The sequence below is a fragment of the Argopecten irradians genome, chromosome 1 (genome assembly GCF_041381155.1).
Source record: "Argopecten irradians isolate NY chromosome 1, Ai_NY, whole genome shotgun sequence".
In the NCBI taxonomy this organism is placed as follows: Eukaryota; Metazoa; Mollusca; class Bivalvia; order Pectinida; family Pectinidae; genus Argopecten; species Argopecten irradians.
The window spans coordinates 30544230-30567141 of record NC_091134.1 but is presented as its reverse complement, the minus strand read 5'-3'; the positions used below and the strand labels follow the sequence as shown (position 1 = coordinate 30567141).

Here is a 22912-nt window from a genome sequence, read left to right as displayed (position 1 = left end):
CAACCTGTATACTGTATCCATACCTGAGCTAATGTCACGTACATTAAGCAAATGCAATACATTACCACTATGGAATTTATGAAATTATTTTTTGGACAGGAACATGTACCTTAAATAAGGTGAACACACTACTGTAGTGATTTGAGTAGTTCTAGACAAAAGTTGCTTCACAAGAATCCAACCACAAGGTGTAGTGGCGGACAGCTAGGGAGCACACCTTTCACTACAGTGGGCTTTTCTGGCATGTCACTGACAGTAAAACCAACTAATCTGACTTCAATTAGAACTGGTATGTGCAAATTCTTTCTATTTGTAGGTGATATGCAACATGATCCAACCAAACATTGCCATTCACACCTTGGCTGACTTTCTCCTGAACCACATTAAGCTGGATATCGCCAGTTTACAGCGGCTGACTGGACGAAGTGTGGATGATGTCCTTCTGTTAATGCATAAGGTCCTCGACAACCTGACAGAGACGTACAATAATGGTGGTGAGAAATACAGGCATAGAGATAATAAAAGAATAATGGGGGTTGTGTTAAAATATATTTAAAGAACCTCATCATTTTTATCAAATGAACATGAATCAGATATTTAGGAAGCAAAGGGCTTGGTCTAAGTACAAGTGAATCTATTTTGGATGAATACAAAGGTTTCAACTTCATCTTTGATTCATCATAGATGTACAATATTTTTAACTGTGTCTATTGTCCTTTGTCCGTCCCTCCTTCCGTTAAAAATTCTCGTTACTGTTATTTATCAAAAAGTACATAAGGAATCTTTTTCAAATTTCATTACTCTAATTGCTCATATTGCATTTTGGGAAAATATAACAAGCAGCCATCTTGGATTTTATTTGTAAAAGTCACTATTTCTCAGAATACACTGAAGGGATCTGCAGCAAGTTTCTGATGTATGTATCTCTTGGACCTTAGTTATGCAAATTACAAATTTGGGACAAGATAGTTGACAGGCTGCCATCTTGGATTTTGATTCTGAATTTACCTGATAATGATAATGTTTTTAGTCCCCTGCCAGTGAAACCCAGACATGTTAACCTTTGGTGACCAAAAAGAGGTAGATTTTTTACTCAAAAGCGGTAGCATTGCACGCGGTATTTTTCGCGGCGCGTCAGAGATATATAAATATCAATAATATGCAAAATAATTACAAAAACATATTTTGTTAACAAATTGTGTTTTAACTTTGATTATCACCAAAGGCCTTGGTGGCTCATTTTGCATTTTTTAATGTTAATTGAGGCTTACATTAAATTTAGAAGATGCAAAATGCCAATAAATATATTGTATACTCACCTTTTTTAAATATACATTTTGTCTATTTTTTTCACTTTATTTAATACATACTGAACTCATTTTCTTTTGATTTATGTAAGGAAAAATACAAATATTTGTTTCTAAAACGTTCACCAATATTCTAGAAAAATAATCCCCCTGCGAAAAAAAAAAAAAAATTGTAGTGAATTCCTGAAATTTTATACCAAAATCCGGCTCCTTTATTAGAATCACCTCATTCCAAAATGGCGGCCATTACGATTGCAAAGTTTATGACTTTCAGCAGACACTATACGCCTATTTTACATTAAAAACGTGAGTAAATCATTTCAATTATAAGCAGTGTTTGTTTTTTAAATGAAGCTAACTAGTTTTTTAGCACAAAATTTATTGAAAGGCCAGATGATTGTTTCCGTACGGTAGGCCTACATAATACACATCGTTACACTCAGACACGTGAAATAAGTGACACCACCAAGCCAAGGTGGAACTAGCCCCAGGCTGTTAATTAGCACCAGTGGGTGTTGGTCAGGGAGTGTTCACACCTCCTTTGTTTACTTAATTATCAAACCAGTCCCCCTACACTGACTGGTATGCATTTTGAAGCCACCATGGCAGCCCCACCCGACTATAAAAATTTCAGAAATCGGAAGAAAAAAAATAAAAAAGATGTTTTGTCAGAAATCGGAATATTTGGATATTAAAGCGGTAGGCGGAATATCAGCTTCAAAAGCGGTAGACTTCCGCCTGAATCGGTAGGGTTAACATGTCTGGAAACCGGAATCGGTCATCAAGATGGCCGCCAGGCAGCTATCTTGGATTTTGATAGTTAAAAGTTTATAACCGCTATTTCTCAGAAAATACTGAAGGGATCTTTCTCAAATTTCATACACAGTGGACCCGCAATAATCCGGACGCCGATAGTCCGGAAAACTCACAATCCGGACCGAAATGTCAGGGAACGGATTTCTATAAGGTTATTTATACTCACTAGTCCGGAAATTTGTATTCCGAATCCGGAACTCCATTTTGGGAACGAAATGTAATTTTCATTAATATAATCCTGACCATTTGTTGTCGCCACGTGCCAGGAATTCCAAGGCCAGCTACAGTCATGTGTACAATACACACTATCACTTGACACTGTGTGTGTTGTCATAACGACGACTGTCAGGTCATAGCCACGGGCGTTTACCTGAACACCTTTCACACGGGTACATGCAGTCATGTAATGATTCATTGGTTTTCTATAGGAGATCAAACTTCAGTGTTGTAATTGAGATACGCAATAAATTTTTAGCCACACGCTTTTAAACATGCAGTTTGAGCTTGGGTACGCTGTAGATACCTTACTTGTTTCGCATGCAGAATATATCGCTATGAATATCAGATACAATAAAGTGAGATAATACTCATAAAATTAATAAGAATTTTAAATGTGTGTGAATCTATTCGAATTCATCGTCTGTGGTATAAGATATAAAGGCTACGGCACATGCCATTTACACGTGTGTGACATTGTGCACGAAGTTAGACTTGAACGAGCGCGTGGTTGCTACTCACATTTGTAAGTCAGAAAGCAAAGACTTGTAGAAATGGTCATTAAAAACGTACATTAACAATTGCTAAGGTTTCGTATTTTGAAAAAGGAACACGTTTATTTAATATTCTTAATGGAATGATATCAAAATACCTATAAAACATAGCAAACGAAGTATTAATTATAATACACGTATCTTACATAAAAGCCTATCATAGATTACAAGGTCAAGGGGAGTAACTCGTACATGACAATTTAATTGACTAAGAACACGGAATTCGGCAGTCCGGAAAACTCGTAATCCGGACAGTTTAGGCTGGGAACGAAGGTGTCCGGATTATCGATGGTCCACTGTATATAGGTTCACCTAGGACCCTAGTTGTGCATATTGCATTTTTTGACAGATCTATCAACAAGATGGATGACTGGGTGCCATTTTCGATTTTTAGGTTACCTGACCTTAGGTCATGGTGACCTATTGCGATAGTCTTTTGTCCGTCGTCTTGCGATGTCTGTTAACATTTCCTGGTGAACATGATAACTTGAGTAACTCAAGCATAATGAAACTTTGTATGTAGACTAATATTGGAAAGATCTCGGACGAGCTTAATTCGACAGTAATTTACGGAGTTATTGCCCTTTGCAATATTATATATTATTATATATATGAAACTTTGGGTGTAGACTTACATTGGAACGATCTGGGACAAATTTGAAAATCAGCTTTATTTGACAGTAATTTACAGAGTTGTTGCCCTTTGCACTAATAATTATTATTGGACCTTGTGAATGTGATAACTTTAGTAAATATAAATCGAGCTTTATGAAACTTTATATTTAGAATAAAATTGGAAAGATCTCGGACAACTTCGAAAATCGACCTGATTAGATTGTAACTTTTATAGTTAAAGCCTTTTGCAATTATAATTATTGAATCTTGTGAATATGATAACGTGAGTAAATATTCACCAAGCTCAATGAAACTTTGTATGTGCACTTTATAACATTGGAAAGATCTCAGATGAGCTTGAAAATCAGCTTGATTCAATTGTAACTTACAGAGTTATTGCCCTTTGCAATTATAATTATTGAATCTTGTGAACTTGATAACTTGAGTAAATAAGATCCGAGCTTAATGAAACTTTGCATATAGACTAACATTGGAAATATTTCAAGTTTGAAAATAAGCTTGATTTGACTCTAACTTATTTACGGAGTTATTGCCCTTTGTAATAATAATTATTGAAACTTATGAACATGGTAATGTGTGTAAATATGCACCAAGCATAACTTTGTATGCAGTCCTATTAGATGTATGTTCCTATTTTGTGAACAAAAGACATCAGTTGACTAGTAAATTACATAACTGATTTGTATCAAATATCAGGTGAGCGTTAATGCCCATGGGCCTCTTGTAATGAGTTAAAGATTTTACCCCTATTTCTCTGAAAGTACTGAAGGGATCTCTCTCAAATTTGATATGTAGGTTTGCCCAGGACCCTAGTTGTGCATATTGCATTTTGGGACTGATCGATAAACAAGATGGCTGCCTGGTGGCCATCTTGGATTTTGATTGTTAGAGTTTGTTACTTCTCTTTCTCAGAAAGTAATAAAGGGATCTTTCTCAAATTTGGTATGTAGGTTACCCAAGGGTCCTAGTTGTACATATTGCATTTTGTAACTGATCGGTAAAGAAGATAGCCAACTAGCCACCATCTTGGATTTCAATAGTTACCTCTATTTCTCAGAAATTACTGAAGAGATCTCTCAAATTCCATGCATAGATTCCCCTTGGACCCTAGTTGTGCATAGTACCTTTTGATCGGTCAACATGATGGCCAACTGGCCGCTATCATGGATTTCATATTTGAAATTTGTTACGGCTGTTTCTCAGAAAGTACTGAAGCGATCTGTCTCAAATTTTATATGCAGTACGTTTGAAAAAGTTTGAAAAGCAGAGGAAAGAAAAGATCCCTCTTTTCATTGTCAGACATAGATCATTCTTTGGTTTGTGCACAGATCCCTCTTGGATCTCTTGTATTTTATATCGTGTAGTGCAAATGTCAATGTGAAACACCATGTGGCTAATCAAAGATGTTAGTAATTTATAGTATGTTGTGATCTGAATCATCCATTATTATTGAATTAGTAAATATTATTTTTTCTTAGAAAATTTTCTTGTTATGTATTGCATATTTTAAACCAATATTTGTGTAAAATGCCAACCTGGAAACAGTCAGTACAGCCAGTACAACTTAGACATCAATGTCTTCGTGGACAGTAAAACACAGATGAGTCAAACCATTGAATAAGTAAAACATTTTGCTTGGTCCTGCTGACTTCGACTTATCCGTGTTTCAAAGGAAAAGAGAAAAGCAGAGAAAAGATCCCTCTTTCCGTTTTCTGACATAGAACATTTTAATTGAGGTGTATTTATCTGTATTCCAGGAGCTGTGCCAGCTGATGTGTTAACATTGAGGACAAAGGATGCCAGGAATCGTTGGGAGGAGATTTTTTGTAGACACTGTCTGTCTCCATTGTTACGTGTAAGGTTTAGTTACATAAGAATTTTAAAGGAAAAAGTTTGAAAATGTATTTTGTTTTTAGAATAATATCTTGAAGCTGAAGTGATGATTAATAAGTACTACTGTATATAACAGTCAGTGAATAGTGATTTACTTTTAATGGCTCCCTTTTTTATTGAATTGGGAGACAATCGTATCACATAGAGCTTTGGAGGAAAATGTTTTGCTATTATTTCTAAATCTTTTGTAAATAGATCCCATAGAACGGATTACACTTATAAGATAATTGTTTCTTAAAAAATTGTAGTATTTGCTATCTTTCTGTGTAGACAAGCCCAGAGAGACTCCAAATCTTAATAAAAATGACCAAATTGAAATATGCTTGAACTTAATATAAGGATTGAATCCTGCTTTGGTAAATTTTCATGGATGAATGGAGTTGCTCTTGAAGTAAATTCAAAATGAACTGCAAATTTATTTGATTGAATTAATGATATCAATTTTGAATTTACAGGATATGGAGACCACATTAAAATCCTGCAATGACCAAATGACACAAGACAAGAGACTAGGTAAGGTACTTTTAACGGAACAGTATCAAAGGGGAAAATCAACTGTAATCAGTAATAAGATATTGAGGTTTGACTTAAGGTAGCTCCATACTTTTGGGAAAGCAAGCCAATGTAAATTTAGCCCACCATTATCAGATGGTTGGCTTTTTACGTCATCTGGTCGAAGGTCAGGATGACCTATTGTCATCGTGTTTTGTCAGTCGTCGTCCGCCGTTCGCCGTGCGTTGTGCGTAAGACTACTCCTCCTTAACCCTTGAGTGGATTACATCCATATTTGGAGTGAAACATCATTGGGGAAGGACAATTATTTTTTATATAAATGAGCCTTGTCCGACCCCTAGGGGCTGAGGGATGGGGCCCAAAAAAGGCATATTTTCTTAATTTTAGCTTTAAAATCCTACTTCTCCATCACCCTTTGATGGATTTCATCCATATTTGGTGTGAAACATCATTGGGGAATGGCAACCATTTTTTTTGTCAATGAGTTAGGTCTGACCCCGGGGCAGAGGGCGGGGCCCCAAAAGGGCAAATTTTCTTCATTTTAGCTTTAAAATCCTACTCCTCCTTCATCTTTGGATTGATGGCAACCAAATTTGTTTTGAAACATTGTTTTAAAAGGCCAATCATATTTTATATACAAATGAGCCTGCTCTGACCCTTAGGGGCTGAGGGGTGGGGTCCCAAAAGTAAAATGTTTTCTGCTTTTAGTTTTAAATTCCTACTCCTCCTTAACCCTTGAATGGATTTCATCCATATTTAGTGGGAAATATCATTGGCAAAGGGCAATCATATTTTATATAAATTAGCTTGCTCCAACCACTAGGGACTGAGGAGTGGGATGCCAAAAGGGGAAATTTTCTTAATTTTAGCTTTCATCCATATTTGGTGTGAAACATCATTGAGGAAGGACAATCATATTTTATATAAATGAGTTAGGTCCGACCCCTGGGGACAGAGAGGTGGGGCTCAGAAGGGGGAACTTTAGGTGAGGACAATCATATTTTATAAAGGACGAGGTGAGATAGAGGGATAGAGCGGTGGGGGTCCAAAATGGGAGCTTTGCTGAAATTTGGCTTTAAAATCTGACTCTTCCTTCATCCTTGAATAGGTTTCAACCATATATGGATGAAGGGCTACCAAGTTTGTTCAACAAATGACCTTTACCTATTTCAGAAACTTACATATTCAACAAAGGATTTCCTTGTATTGCTTATATTAATTGTTAACCACTACTTTATACTGTGACTTTGTTGTTTTGTGCCATGAGTCAGATGACCGTTAAGGCCCATGGGACTCTTGTTGTTACATATTTTTATTTACACTTTTTGAAATTAAAATAAAGCAACATTTCTCGATTGTCGTACTATTTATGACAATAAAATGTAAACAAACATCGCAAGCGGCTGTGTTCCCACCATGTTAATGTGTACAGATATACAGAGTTGTACCTTTGAGCACCCGGATGTACCTTTGTGTGACGTCATCGCCATCTTTTCTGAAATCTCCTGTACCACACAACACAGTTACAATTACCAACTAGATTTTGTACTCAACTTACAGGTGTGTCCATGAAATAATTATCATGTTACATTGATAATTTCATGATACACTCAATCAATTATTTAACTTCATGCAGTGAGGTACTAATCATCCTATGAATGCATAAACTTACTTGACATTTGCATACATTCATAAAAAAGATCAATTTTTGGGGGGATGTAAATTCATAAATACTAGAGGAACTTAAAGGAAAAGATTGTTTCAGTATCAAGATTAGTTTAAAGATGTCACATGTTTTCCTGCCTAGCTGGAGTTGTGTCATACATGCATGACCCTCCCATGTTTGTGTCAGCTGATGTTGTTTTACTTTCTAGTTATCACTTCAGATACTGTCTGGTTTAGAATATACTGTCGTGTATAATCTTTCATTCCTTATCCCTAATCAATAATCTTGTCTTTAAGAAACTGATCCTTTCTGTTTAAACCGAGGTAGAAACGTTAACTTTTCCTGTTTGATTGATAGTTTCTGTTTTAGTGACACAATTTCTTGGTCTTCAGAGTAATTCTGTAAAAAGATCTTTACTGGTAAATTGGATCTTATTTTTGAAAGATTTTATTATCATTTTTGTGCTTTATGTAGAATTTGGATCAGAATTTTAGATTTTTGTACTGCCAGTTTGAAAGTTGTGTGAAAATGGATCTAATTAATTTTTAATACAAATAAAAGAAATTTTAGTGCTGATTACATTAATGTTTTTGACCTCTTGTCCAAAATGTTTAATTGTTGATTATGATGTGAACAGAACCCAATGAAAGCCATGAGTGCCAGACTGTGGACCACCCTGACCGGTATGGTAAAGAAACTGTTTGCTCCCTTTGAGTTGGACAAGGAAGTGATGCCGCCCATATCACGAAGATTTACTCTACCGTACGCTAGGAGCAAGGAATACTTGTAAGTTGACTATACAGTTAAAACATACTGTAAGGTAAAGTTAACCCTGTTTTAGGCGTTGGAGGGGGTAGGGGAAGGGTATTGAAAGAAGTTATAAGACCGAGGGATTGAGGGGTGGGTAACTTTGCTTTGTAAGTGTATATGTTCAACAAAGTTAACTCACATCAAAACATTCAACAAAGACAGTTACACTGTCCCTTTTCTTTTAGATGGATACTTAAAGGGATCTTTATTATGTTTCATGTAACATATTGGACTAAAAATGAAATATTACGTTTGAATTCAGGTATGATATTCCAGAAGATCGAGATTCTTTTTTCTCTTGCGTGGCCAGAAGTCGCATTGTCAATTTCATCCTCAGAAGAAAGTCTTATTCAGACGATAAAAACCATGAGTATGCCTTCGGTGAGTTCAGATGATAATTTCCTGGTAATTCTTAAGCAAATTTCTTGTTCCATACAAAATCATGCTTAGAACAGACTAACCTTGAGCTCTTGCATTATCATTTGTTACCTAGATAAAGGGCTGATTCTCTGATGTCTGGCTACAGGTGACTTTATTGTTTTACAGGTATTAACAAAATGATAGCTGACGAGTATTATACTGCTGCCTACCCGCTGCATGAGGTAAATACAACTTTACGCATTCAAATCTTCAGAAACATATTGTGCTTCTGTTTTTGTTGCTCAGAAGCATGAAAATCAGTTTGAATTCTGTTTATCAAACATTTTTGCACGAAAGAATTTCATCTTTGATGAATTGGACATGAAATTCACATTTTGTCAGCTGTCAATCACTACGCCCTGATGCTGCACATCACTTGTAATTTTGTATTGTTTTGGCCCAGGTATTGGCTTTGTTCTGGCCCAGGCATTGGCTTTGTTCTGGCCCAGGCATTGGCTTTGTTCTGGCCCAGGTATTGGCTTTGTTCTGGCCCAGGTATTGGCTTTGTTCTGGCCCAGGCATTGGCATTGTTCTGGCCCAGGCATTGGCTTTGTTCTGGCCCAGGCATTGGCTTTGTTCTGGCCCAGGTATTGGCTTTGTTCTGGCCCAGGTATTGGCTTTGTTCTGGCCCAGGTATTGGCTTTGTAACCATGTACATGGAGGCTTGGCTATAAACCATTTGATGACCTGGCCATTGATTTAGAGTGCACATGAATATGTCCATTTCCAACAGATTTGTTAAGGCTGGTTTTGGCTATGTATATTTCCCATAGTGGGCACCAATAAAGCTGTGAATTGTAGGATTCAGTATTGTATGGAGTATATGCAATCATGTATAGGGAATGAAGTTAAATCTTGGTATGGCTGAAGACATTCTGCAGAAATAGCATGCCTTCTTTGCTTTCCTCAGGTAAAATCAGGTCACCTGTTACTACTTCGTTTTACTTTCCCCACTTATATACACGAGATAAATTGGTGTCGTCGACGATCACCTTAAAGTCAAAGTTATGAAACTTTTGATATTTTGTGTGTTTTTCTGCTCATCATGTAAAATCGGCTGTACTGTTGCTGATGATTTGACTTACTTCAACAGGGTCACTGGAAGGCTGGATCTGCTGAGAACGAGCGAAAGAAGCTGTATGACCACTGGGCTCATCTTCGGAATTTCTTCAAGTTCCAACCCCTGGATCAAGTTAGGTATGTAGTAACCAATATCTAATGACCATAGGGTCATACATCCTGTAAAGTTATGTAGTTGTGAAATTGATAGTGCTAAATTTAATAATCACAGATTTGTTATGGGTATCCTTTATTATTCGACCCTATTGAAATGAACAGTGACACATACTGCAGTATTTTTGCTGAATTATCGACACATATCTGACATATTCAACTCATTCAATAAAAAGTAAAAAAAAAATGTTTCACACAATATTCTAAGGAAACTAAATCATCTTTATGACTACTTTTATATCTAACTCAGCACAAAATTAATCTTTTTGAGTTTTGACTCATGATTCATTATTTTTGAATTTTCAGGAGTTACTTTGGTGAGAAGATTGGCATCTACTTTACCTGGCTAGGATTCTACACTCAGATGTTGATTCCTGCCTCTGCGGTTGGACTGATTGTGTTTATCTATGGCTGTGCAATCTCTGGCTCCAGCTACCCAGCGTGAGTATAGAATGTCAGATACACTAACAGATCAATGTGATACACAGTCAGATCAATGTGCTACACTGTCAGATCAATGTGCTACACTGTCAGATCAATGTGACACACTGTCAGATCAATGTGCTACACTGTCAGATCAATGTGCTGCACAGTCAGATCAATGTGCTACACTGTCAGATCAATGTGCTACACTGTCAGATCAATGTGATACACTGTCAGAGCAATGTTCTACACTGTCAGATCAATGTGCTACACTGTCAGGTCAATGTGCTAAACTGTCAGATCAATGTGACACTGTCAGATCAATGTTCTACACTGTCAGATCAATGTGCTACACTGTCAGATCAATGTGCTACACTGTCAGATCAATGTGCTTCACTGTCAGATCAATGTGCTACACTGTCAGATCAATGTGCTACACTGTCAGATCAATGTGCTACACTGTCAGATCAATGTGATACAATGTCAGATCAATGTGATACAATGTCAAATCAATGTGCTACACTGTCAGATCAATGTGATACAATGTCAAATCAATGTACTACACTGTCAGATCAATGTGCTACACTGTCAGATCAATGTGCTACACTGTCAGATCAATGTGCTACACTGTCAGATCAATGTGCTACACTGTCAGATCAATGTGCTACACTGTCAGATCAATGTGCTACACTGTCAGATCAATGTGCTACACTGTCAGATCAATGTGCTACACTGTCAGATCAATGTGCTACACTGTCAGATCAATGTGCTACACTGTCAGATCAATGTGATACACTGTCAGATCAATGTGATACACTGTCAGATCAATGTGCTACACTGTCAGATCAATGTGCTACACTGTCAGATCAATGTGCTACACTGTCAGATCAATGTGACACACTGTCAGATCAATGTGCTACACTGTCAGATCAATGTGCTACACTGTCAGATCAATGTGGTACACTGTCAGATCAATGTGGTACACTGTCAGATCAATGTGGTACACAGTCAGATCAATGTGCTACACTGTCAGATCAATGTGCTACACTGTCAGATCAATGTGCTACACTGTCAGATCAATGTGCTACACTGTCAGATCAATGTGATACACTGTCAGATCAATGTGACACACTGTCAGATCAATGTGCTACACTGTCAGATCAATGTGCTACACTGTCAGATCAATGTGCTACACTGTCAGATCAATGTGCTACACTGTCAGATCAATGTGCTACACTGTCAGATCAATGTGCTACACTGTCAGATCAATGTGCTACACTGTCAGATCAATGTGCTACACTGTCAGATCAATGTGCTACACAAACAGATCAATGTGCTACACAGTCAGATCAATGTGCTACACTGTCAGATCAATGTGCTACACTGTCAGATCAATGTGCTACACTGTCAGATCAATGTGCTACACTGTCAGATCAATGTGCTACACTATCAGATCAATGTGCTACACTGTCAGATCAATGTGCTACACTGTCAGATCAATGTGACACATTGTCAGATCAATGTGCTACACTGTCAGATCAATGTGACACACTGTCAGATCAATGTGATACACTGTCAGATCAATGTGACACACTGTCAGATCAATGTGATACACTATCAGATCAATGTGACACACTGTCAGATCAATGTGCTACACTGTCAGATCAATGTGACACACTGTCAGATCAATGTGACACACTGTCAGATCAATGTGCTACACTGTCAGATCAATGTGCTACACTGTCAGATCAATGTGCTACACTGTCAGATCAATGTGCTACACTGTCAGATCAATGTGCTACACTGTCAGATCAATGTGCTACACTGTCAGATCAATGTGCTACACAGTCAGATCAATGTGCTACACTGTCAGATCAATGTGCTACACTGTCAGATCAATGTGCTACACTGTCAGATCAATGTGCTACACTGTCAGATCAATGTGCTACACTGTCAGATCAATGTGCTACACTGTCAGATCAATGTGCTACGCTGTCAGATCAATGTGCTACACTGTCAGATCAATGTGCTACACTGTCAGATCAATGTGATACACTGTCAGATCAATGTGATACACTGTCAGATCAATGTGCTACACTGTCAGATCAATGTGCTACACTGTCAGATCAATGTGCTACACTGTCAGATCAATGTGCTACACTGTCAGATCAATGTGCTACACTGTCAGATCAATGTGCTACACTGTCAGATCAATGTGCTACACTGTCAGATCAATGTGATACACTGTCAGATCAATGTGATAGATAAACCATTCTACAGGGTTTATATATTAGTATATGTACCATATTTGTCATCCAAGAGTTGTATCATGCAACAGAGATCATTCAAGTTCATTTCATAGGGCAGAGGTCATCCAATGGTTACTTCAAACACATGGTATTCTGTATACCACCAAAGAGGTCAAGCCACTTTCTTCTGAACATAAAGATTTCTCCATGGTTTTGTATCAAGTGATGTTTGATCACAATTTCTTTCTGTTTCTAATACAGGGTTGAGATTTGTGACGAGAAGAATAACTTCACCATGTGTCCTTTGTGTGACTATCAGTGTCCGTACTGGAGTCTCAGCGATACCTGTTCTAACGCCAAAGCCAGTCGTATCTTTGATAATGGAGGCACAGTCTTCTTCGCTATTTTTATGGCATTTTGGGGTAAGGAACTTTTACGTTAATTTCACCTGGGGTTTCACTAGTTATGTTGATGTAATGCTGTGGCTCGTTCACATTAACAGCAATAGACTTTATCTGCCTTGCTAAGGAATTCTTCCTTATGGGTTTAAAAACAGGGACTTGTTAAAGTTGGAAAACAAGTGTTTATCTTACCACATTTAAATTTTGAAAAATTTTTCTCAGTGGTATATATTTGATGGCTGTTTTCTCTATTTTAGGCACTTTGTTTCTGGAATTTTGGAAAAGAAAAGAAGCTACTCTACAGTATCGATGGGACCTGACAGACTTTCACCGTGAAGAAGTAAGATTGATCTTAATTCACTCACCTCCTGAACACAGGTCATTTAATCATAATGGTAGAATTTTACCATATATCAGAATGAATGAGAAGGATCTGTGTCAGTTTAGGTTCGATGATATATATACTGTATTCAATCTAACTAACGCCCAGAGCACTTACAAAATAAAAAGTGGGCTTTTTAATACATGTAGAACCAAATTTGGACTATTTTTTTACAAAAAAATATTACAAAGTAAGTGATAAATTTATTTAGAAAAAAAAAGAGAAAAAGAATTAGAAAAAAGAGAAAAAGAATCCTACACAGTTTTCATGTTTTTGGTCTACATTCATTTCGAGGTAAACTTGTATTGATGTTGGTGCCTCGAAAAGGGGTAGGGTGTTTAAAGGGATGGGGGCACTTTTTGGTTGAAGACTGTCGGGTACTCTAAAAGTATAATTAAAGATTTATTAGATAATACAGGTTTGTGTATACTTTCGTTTGTTGTGTAAAATTTGAGATGAATTCAGTTGTTTTTATTTCACTACTGTAGCAACCACCTCGACCAGAATACCTTGCCAAACTGGCGAACTGTGATACCTTCAAGATCCATCCAGTAACGGGGGTAAGGCCATTTGCATTGTCTGATTTATGAATTTCTAGATATGTACTGTTAAATGATTTATGCATTCAGGGATTAAATTGTTGAATTTATTGGAATAGCAATTAAGTTGATTATATGATAAGCATTTATTAAAACAACAATGATCACCATTATCTAAAACTGCTCTATGATTAGTTTTGGATGTATAGTAAAGCAACATTATGAAATTTAATTTACATTTGTGCTACAGATGAAGGAGCCCTACATGCCGTTCTGGAGAAAGAGATTCCCCATCTTCCTGGCTTCCTACTCTGTCATGTTGTTTATGGTATGTGTGTAAATCTTAAACTAAATACCAACCCTAATCAAAATATAATCATTAAAACTAAATACCTACCCAAAACAAAGTATAATAATTAAAACTAAATACCAACTTAAATCAAAGTATAATGATTAAAACTAAATACCTACCCTAATCAAAGTATAATAATTAAAACTAAATACCTACCCAAACCAAAGTATAATGATTAAAACTAAATACCTACTTAAATCAAAGTATAATAATTAAAACTAAATACCTACCCAAATCAAAGTATAATGATTAAAACTAAATACCTACCCTAATCAAAGTATAATGATTAAAACTAAATACCTACCCAAATCAAAGTATAATAATTAAAACTAAATACCTACCCAAATCAAAGTATAATAATTAAAACTAAATACCTACCCAAAACAAAGTATAATAATTAAAACTAAATACCAACTTAAATCAAAGTATAATAATTAAAACTAAATACCAACTTAAATCAAAGTATAATAATTAAAACTAAATACCTACCCTAATCAAAGTATAATGATTAAAACTAAATACCTACCCAAACCAAAGTATAATGATTAAAACTAAATACCTACCCAAACCAAAGTACAATAATTAAAACTAAATACCAACTTAAATCAAAGTATAATAATTAAAACTAAATACCAACTTAAATCAAAGTATAATAATTAAAACTAAATACCAACCCTAATCAAAATATAATCATTAAAACTAAATACCTACCCAAACCAAAGTATAATGATTAAAACTAAATACCTACCCAAACCAAAGTACAATAATTAAAACTAAATACCAACTTAAATCAAAGTATAATGATTAAAACTAAATACCTACCCTAATCAAAGTATAATAATTAAAACTAAATACCTACCCAAAACAAAGTATAATAATTAAAACTAAATACCTACCCTAATCAAAGTATAATAATTAAAACTAAATACCAACTTAAATCAAAGTATAATAATTAAAACTAAATACCTACCCAAACCAAAGTATAATGATTAAAACTAAATACCTACCCTAATCAAAGTATAATAATTAAAACTAAATACCTACCCTAATCAAAGTATAATGATTAAAACTAAATACCTACTTAAATCAAAGTATAATGATTAAAACTAAATACCTACCCTAATCAACGTATAATAATTAAAACTAAATACCAACTTAAATCAAAGTATAATAATTAAAACTAAATACCTACCCAAAACAAAGTATAATAATTAAAACTAAATACCTACCCAAATCAAAGTATAATAATTAAAACTAAATACCTACCCAAATCAAAGTATAATAATTAAAACTAAATACCTACCCAAATCAAAGTATAATAATTAAAACTAAATACCTACTTAAATCAAAGTATAATAATTAAAACTAAATACCTACCCAAATCAAAGTATAATAATTAAAAAACTAAATACCTACTTAAATCAAAGTATAATAATTAAAACTAAATACCTACCCAAACCAAAGTATAATAATTAAAACTAAATACCTACCCAAACCAAAGTATAATAATTAAAACTAAATACCTACCCAAATCAAAGTATAATAATTAAAACTAAATACCTACTTAAATCAAAGTATAATAATTAAAACTAAATACCTACTTAAATCAAAGTATAATAATTAAAACTAAATACCTACCCAAATCAAAGTATAATAATTAAAACTAAATACCTACCCTAATCAAAGTATAATAATTAAAACTAAATACCTACCCAAATCAAAGTATAATAATTAAAACTAAATACCTACCCAAATCAAAGTATAATAATTAAAACTAAATACCTACTTAAATCAAAGTATAATAATTAAAACTAAATACCTACCCTAATCAAAGTATAATAATTAAAACTAAATACCTACTTAAATCAAAGTATAATAATTAAAACTAAATACCTACTTAAATCAAAGTATAATAATTAAAACTAAATACCTACCCAAATCAAAGTATAATAATTAAAACTAAATACCTACTTAAATCAAAGTATAATAATTAAAACTAAATACCTACCCTAATCAAAGTATAATAATTAAAACTAAATACCTACCCAAATCAAAGTATAATAATTAAAACTAAATACCTACTTAAATCAAAGTATAATAATTAAAACTAAATACCTACCCAAATCAAAGTATAATAATTAAAACTAAATACCTACTTAAATCAAAGTATAATAATTAAAACTAACTACCAACCCAAATCAAAGTATAATAATTAAAACTAAATACCTACCCAAATGAAAGTTTTATAATTAAAAGTAAATTACCTACCCGCAGTATAATTTATGAAGGGGGAATTATTGAGTAAAAGTGAAAGTTTGATTAATCATATGACTAGTATGTGCCAATTTAAATAATGATAATAATCAGTATTAAAATGTGGCATGTAAAACATTTGTGTCCAGGCATTGCTGGCTATCAGTGCTGTGGTGGGAGTGATAGCGTACCGTGTCGCCCTGTTAGCCGCCCTCCAAGCCTTCACCAGAGAGGACAGCGTACAAACTGACAACTCTACCCTGGCCACCACTAAAGCTCTGATCTACCAGAACGCTAGTGTGGTGACTACCATCACCGCGGCCTGTCTCAATCTGCTGTTCATCATGATACTTAATATGGTAAGGAGTTATTTCCCTTTGTACCTATAGTGGCGTTGAACAATATAATGCCAATATGGGCACTTTCTGTCTATAAGTTGTACAGCTATAGTATCAGTTGAACACATCCTTTTCAATATCATTTTTTGTCTTAAAAACTTAACAGTGTTATCTCTAACACATGCAGTAGGGAAAGGCAACTTGAATTGAAGTGATGTTAATTTTAAAAGTTTGATGTCATGATTTTATGTTCATATTTTTTAGCCCACCATCATCAGATGGTGGGCTATTCAAATCGCCCTGCGTCCGTGGTCCGTCGTCCGTCGTCCGCCGTCCGTCGTCCGCCGTCCGTCGTCCGTCGTCCGTCCGTAAACAATGCTTGTTATCACTATTTCTTAAAAACTGCTGCAGGGATTTTGTTCAAACTTCACATGGAGGGTACCCTTGGTCCATATTTGTTCCATACAGATTTTGCGGCTGATCGGAAAAACAAGATGGCCGCCAGGCAGGCATCTTTGATTTTGGCAGTTGAAGTTTGTTATCGATATTTCTTGAGAACTTCTGAAGGAATTTTATTCAAACTTCACATGGAGGTTACCCTTGGTCCCTATCTGTGCCATACAGATTTTGAGGCTGATAGGAAAAACAAGATGACCGCCAGGCGGCCATCTTGGATTTTGATAGTTAAGGTTTGATATCCCCATTTCTCAAAAAGGGCTGAAGGGATCTTTCTCAAATTTAATATGTTGGTTCCCCTAGGGCCCTTGATGTGCAAATTGCATTTTTGGACCAATCGGTGAACAAGATGGCCGCCAGGCCGCCATCTTGGATTTCGATAGTTAAAGTTTGTTATGGCTATTTCTCAGATAGTACTGAAGGGATCTGTCTCAAATTTCATATGTAGGTTCCCCTAGGGACCAAGTTGTGCATATTGCATATTGGGACCGATCGGTTAACAAGATGGCTGCCAGGCAGCCATCTTGGATTTTGTTATTCAAAGTTTATTATCGCTATTTCTCAGAAAGGACTGAAGGGATCTGTCTCAAAATTCATATGTAGGTTCCCCTAGGGCCCTAGTTGTGCATATTGTGATTTGGGACCGATTAATTTACAAAATTGCTGCCTGGCAGCCATCTTGGATTTTTATATTCAAAGTTTGTTATCTCTATTTCTCAGAAAGTATTGAATGGATCTTTCTCAAATTTCACATGTAGGTTCCCCTAGGGCCCTAGTTGTGCATATAGTGATTTGGGACCGATTGATCAACAAGATGGCCGCCAAGGAGTCATCTTGGATTTTGATAGTTGAAGTTTGTTACCGCTATTTCTCAAAAGGTACTGAAGCGATCTGTCTCAAATTTTATATGTAGTATGTTTGAAAAAGTTTAAAAAGTAGAGAAAAGATCCATCTTTCCTTTGTCAGATATAGATCATTCTTTGGTGGGCGCCAAGATCCCTCTGGGATCTCTTGTTTCATAAACAATGCTATAAATATCATACCTTTGCTGGGATGGTTTAGGGCTGTCAATCATTAAACACATTTTCACTTTGAATGTTTTACACTTTCAGATCTATACACGTGTTGCGTTCTGGCTGACAGACCAAGAGACTATCCGTACACAAAAGGATTATGATGACAGTATTACTATCAAGCTATTTGCCCTCCAGTTTGTGAATTACTACTCCTCAATCGTTTACATCGCCTTTTTCAAGGGGAGGTAATTACAGGATCTTCTTATGTCATTTTAGTAAGCAGATGCTGTATAAATTAGAATTTTTCAAGGGCAGTAAGAAAATGCTGTTTATTTTCCGTGACAAAGGAACATATTTAGTTAATTACTTACCTTTTGAACACATTTACCCCTAAAATTTCACATTGGACTGTTCTAGTCTTTGATTTGGAAGAGTTATAATGGGTCTTACGGGCGAATGAGATAAAGATCTAAATAACCATTGTGATGGCCTACATCAGAGCTAATAATCTGTTACAGAATCCTAGGCAGACCTGGAGCTTACAATCACGCCTTTGGTGGTCGTCAGGAGGAGGTGAGCTTTTAAATGTGGCTGGAATCATCCAATTCTGGGCCATGAATTCAAGGCCAACTCTCCACTTCTTGGTCATGAGTTCAAGGCCAACTTTCCACTTCTGGGTCATGAGTTCAAGGCCAACTCTTCACATCTGGGTCATGAGTTCAAGGCCAACTCTTCACCTCTGGGTCATGAGTTCAAGGCCAGTGTAGACCAGTTATCAGGTTCAGGGATTGCGTATCCTTAAAATGACCGTAGTTGAGCGGGACATAAACAAACAAAAGTTCAAAGATACGTATAGGTGTATATAATAGTTATCACTTTGTGAATGTATTTATACATCTTTCGACTCCATAGGTAGATTTTTTTTACCTGTTTGATGTGAGGATGTCCAGGATTCCTACTGAACCTTTGCAGCTTACATTTCATGACATGCTCATCATTTTTTGGTAGTCATCTGTAAAGGTCAAAGGTCAGTAAGTAAAGGCTAGCAGTCAAAAGTCATATATCTTTTTTTGAAAAGGGAGAGATCTTAATATGCAAAAAAACATCTTAAAATCATGGAGCTGTGATTGAATTGTGAATCATGTCAAATTTTATCTGTTTTAGTGTGGATCAGGAGGGTGCCTTATTGAATTGTGTATACAACTGGCTATTATCATGACTGGGAAACAACTCATCATGAACAATTGTACAGAAGTCCTTCTACCGTGAGTTTTACTTTGCTACCAATGTTCTACATGACAAGGAAAATATGATTTTATATGTTAGTCTGAATGTGTTTAATATTCAAGAAAATTTGACAGCCTTTGATATAAAGTTTTATACCAGTTTATCGTCATCAATAGATTCCGAATATACTGTACCTTGTATATCCCTGTCCAGGGTTTTATACTCAGCATGAGATTTGCGAAATACTGGCTGCCAAATGCCAGGAAGTTTTGTTCACTTTTAGACACATTTACTTTATTTTACATTATTTTCAGGAAAATAATAAAATGGATAAAGAGAATGATATGGAAGGAAAGTAAAGAGAAGAAGATGTCACGGACGCCGTGGGAGAAGGACTACAAATTAGATGCGACCTCCACCGCAGCGCTGTTCCATGAGTATCTGGAGATGGGTAGGTATTATCACAATGTGGTGGGTACACACAATGTGGGGTCACATAAATATTGATATAGTAACTTGGCATACAATTTAATATAATTAAACGTTATGGAAGTTATGCTTTATATAGTATTTGTAGCATAATTAATATGATTGACAGGGAATTCTTGTCACACAGTTTGTAGATATAAAATTTTAGTTGATTTTATATTTGACAGTGCTTCAGTTTGGTTTTTTAACTCTGTTCGTGGCCGCCTTCCCACTTGGACCGTTATTTGCTCTGCTCAATAATCTACTTGAGATTCGTTTTGATGCTGCTAAATTCATCACCCAGCTTCGCCGTCCTATGGCAGAGAGGTCTCCTAACATTGGTATGATGAATGTGTTAACTTAATGATTTGTATCATTTGAATCAACTGCTGATTTATATCATACTTAACTATGATGTATCTCCTATAAAGAAAAAGAAAAAATTTTCCTCGATTACTATGAGGTACTTAACATCATACTTTGTTCATATGGGCGAGGGAAATTCTGCCTAATGGCATGACTTAAATTTGTTGATTGGACATGTACTTCAATCTGATGTGAGTTGATATTTAAACAAATGAATTGCAACTTTTGCTTGGTTACAGGTGTATGGTATAACATCTTGTATGGAATCTCCAGGATTGCCGTTATTTCTAATGTAAGTACTTCAATAGTGCTATAACAAGCATGTTAAGGTTCTATCTCATTTAATGTGTTTCATATGTATAAAATTTTACTTTTATCAAATGCTACAAAGAGGTTCCCCAACAAGTGACTGTTATTTATCATGTTTATCAAACTCAAATTAGTTAATTTTCAAATTTTGAAAAAGACACCAGCTTTAGCAAGTCTTTTTGAATTTGAAAATTAACTTATGAGAGTTTAAATAAACATGATAAATATAACAGTCCCGCGTTTGGGAACTTGTTCATAACGTGGCGATCATTTGGTTCTCGTCTATACTTATGATCAGAGAAACTATCATAACCACCGTACATCATAATATCTTTTCGCCATAAAATATAGTCCCTAAATAGAGAGTCAATATTATGTTGTTTAATACTTTCAATAAGTAATTACCTGAGATAAAGTGAATTTAATCTGTTTAAAAGAAAATGTTCTGTGAAAAGTAGTCCGAAGTTGAAAGCCAATTGGAACCAAGAGAGGTAGAAATTGACCAATGAGAGGTGCTATAGGTGTTTACTGGGGTGTATAAACATAGACGAGAACCAATGGCTATGAAATTTATCTCATGATTTTTTTATTTTGAAACATGTATAGTTATGGGATAAATATATTTAGCTATAATCTCCTCAAACATGACTAATTAAAGTTACCTGTTAACGAGTTTCCATAATTTAAGCTTGATATGTAGTACATGGGTGGTCTTTATTTCAGGCATTTATCATTGCATTAACGTCCGACTTTATTCCTCGTCTGGTGTATGAACAAGCTTACAGCCCTGACGGCTCTCTAAGGGGCTATACAAACGCTACCCTATCCTATTTCAACACGACAGACTTCAGTCCTGAAAACAGACCGCACTACGCTGGCAGTGAATTAGTAGAGCTTTGCAGGTATGCAATCACTACATCATCCGTAGCTCCAGTCAAGTTATCCAAAACAACTTGTTGTACAGCTAATTAGAACTGTAACTTAATTAGCTGACATTGGCTCACTTAGCTGGCATAAATTGGGCATTGCTCTTGTTTTGTTAGTTACTCGTACACCTTCAATTGTTAATCGTGTGAATTAGTTAGCATAAATTTCATAATGTCTCGTTATTATTTACTCCAGGTACAAGTAGATCGTAGCTGTAGAACTCTATAGGTATATGGTTAACTAAACTGCTTCCAGGTATCTAACTGTATCATTAGAACTCTCTAATGTTTTTATTTTGTATGTAGATACCGTGATCTATGGAGCCCTGGTATTGTGAGAACTCTCTAATGTTTTTATTTTGTATGTAGATACCGTGATCTATGGAGCCCTGGTATTGTGAGAACTCTCTAATGTTTTTATTTTGTATGTAGATACCGTGATCTACGGAACCCTGGTATTGTGAGAAATCTCTAATGTTTTTATTTTGTATGTAGGTACCGTGATCTACGGAACCCTCCTTGGAGCGATGATAAGTATGAGTTTACAGAAATGTACTGGCATATCTTCGCTGCCAGATTTGTCTTTGTTGTTGTATTTGAGGTAAGTTGAATCAAATCATTGAGAGAGTAGTGGATGGATTAAAGACTATTTTGGTGCAGTGTACATTTAAGTTTTAAAAAGTATTCTATGGTCATTATGATGAGGAAGTTTACCCCGTGCTTCACCCATATTGGGAACAATAATTTGGATTTGTCTCTCTATGTAGTATATATGCAATAAAGCAATTTTGATTGTAACAACAGGTAGGGCTTGGTCAATTTTGAAAGTAATTTTCGGAAGACATGACTAGTTTGAGTAATTGTCTCTTACTAAACTAAATGTCATATATGGTTTATCCTTTCCAAGCAACGCTATGGCTCCCTATTTCAGCTAGAATTGTTTTATTTGTTTCCCGCACATTTAAGTGTTATTAAAGGTAGGTTTCGCCCAATGAAATATAAAGACTACGAAATTGAAATTTATCCTATACATAGATATAATCTTCAGATCATTTTCAATGCATACAGTGAACAATATGGGTGGTCAGTTGCCTAGCTTGACCAGGAAAATACTCCTCTAAAAATAGAGCGAAGTCAAGTTTT

At 35.4% G+C, this 22912-nt stretch overlaps 2 protein-coding genes across 4 annotated transcripts in view; both read left to right on the top strand.

The window, feature by feature from the left end:
* Positions 1-6018, top strand: part of LOC138308239 (E3 ubiquitin-protein ligase rnf213-alpha-like) — a 39177-nt gene extending 33159 nt beyond the window's left edge. Inside the window, exons 16-18 of the mRNA XM_069249229.1 lie at positions 317-494; positions 5287-5384; positions 5878-6018. Of these exons, the coding sequence (XP_069105330.1) occupies positions 317-494; positions 5287-5384; positions 5878-6018 (417 nt within the window). The remainder of the gene's footprint in view (positions 1-316; positions 495-5286; positions 5385-5877) is intronic.
* LOC138323737 (anoctamin-1-like) overlaps positions 1-22912 on the top strand; it is a 106646-nt gene that overhangs the window by 78109 nt on the left and 5625 nt on the right. For all 3 annotated transcript variants that reach the window (XM_069268546.1, XM_069268556.1, XM_069268565.1), the window contains 18 exons: positions 8239-8387; positions 8674-8792; positions 8958-9013; positions 9925-10028; positions 10371-10505; positions 12998-13158; positions 13395-13477; positions 14008-14079; positions 14309-14386; positions 16813-17022; positions 18570-18718; positions 18992-19046; positions 19638-19738; positions 20015-20151; positions 20357-20509; positions 20774-20826; positions 21567-21745; positions 22265-22370. In XM_069268546.1, the coding sequence (XP_069124647.1) occupies positions 8239-8387; positions 8674-8792; positions 8958-9013; positions 9925-10028; positions 10371-10505; positions 12998-13158; positions 13395-13477; positions 14008-14079; positions 14309-14386; positions 16813-17022; positions 18570-18718; positions 18992-19046; positions 19638-19738; positions 20015-20151; positions 20357-20509; positions 20774-20826; positions 21567-21745; positions 22265-22370 (2100 nt within the window). The remainder of the gene's footprint in view (positions 1-8238; positions 8388-8673; positions 8793-8957; positions 9014-9924; positions 10029-10370; positions 10506-12997; positions 13159-13394; positions 13478-14007; positions 14080-14308; positions 14387-16812; positions 17023-18569; positions 18719-18991; positions 19047-19637; positions 19739-20014; positions 20152-20356; positions 20510-20773; positions 20827-21566; positions 21746-22264; positions 22371-22912) is intronic.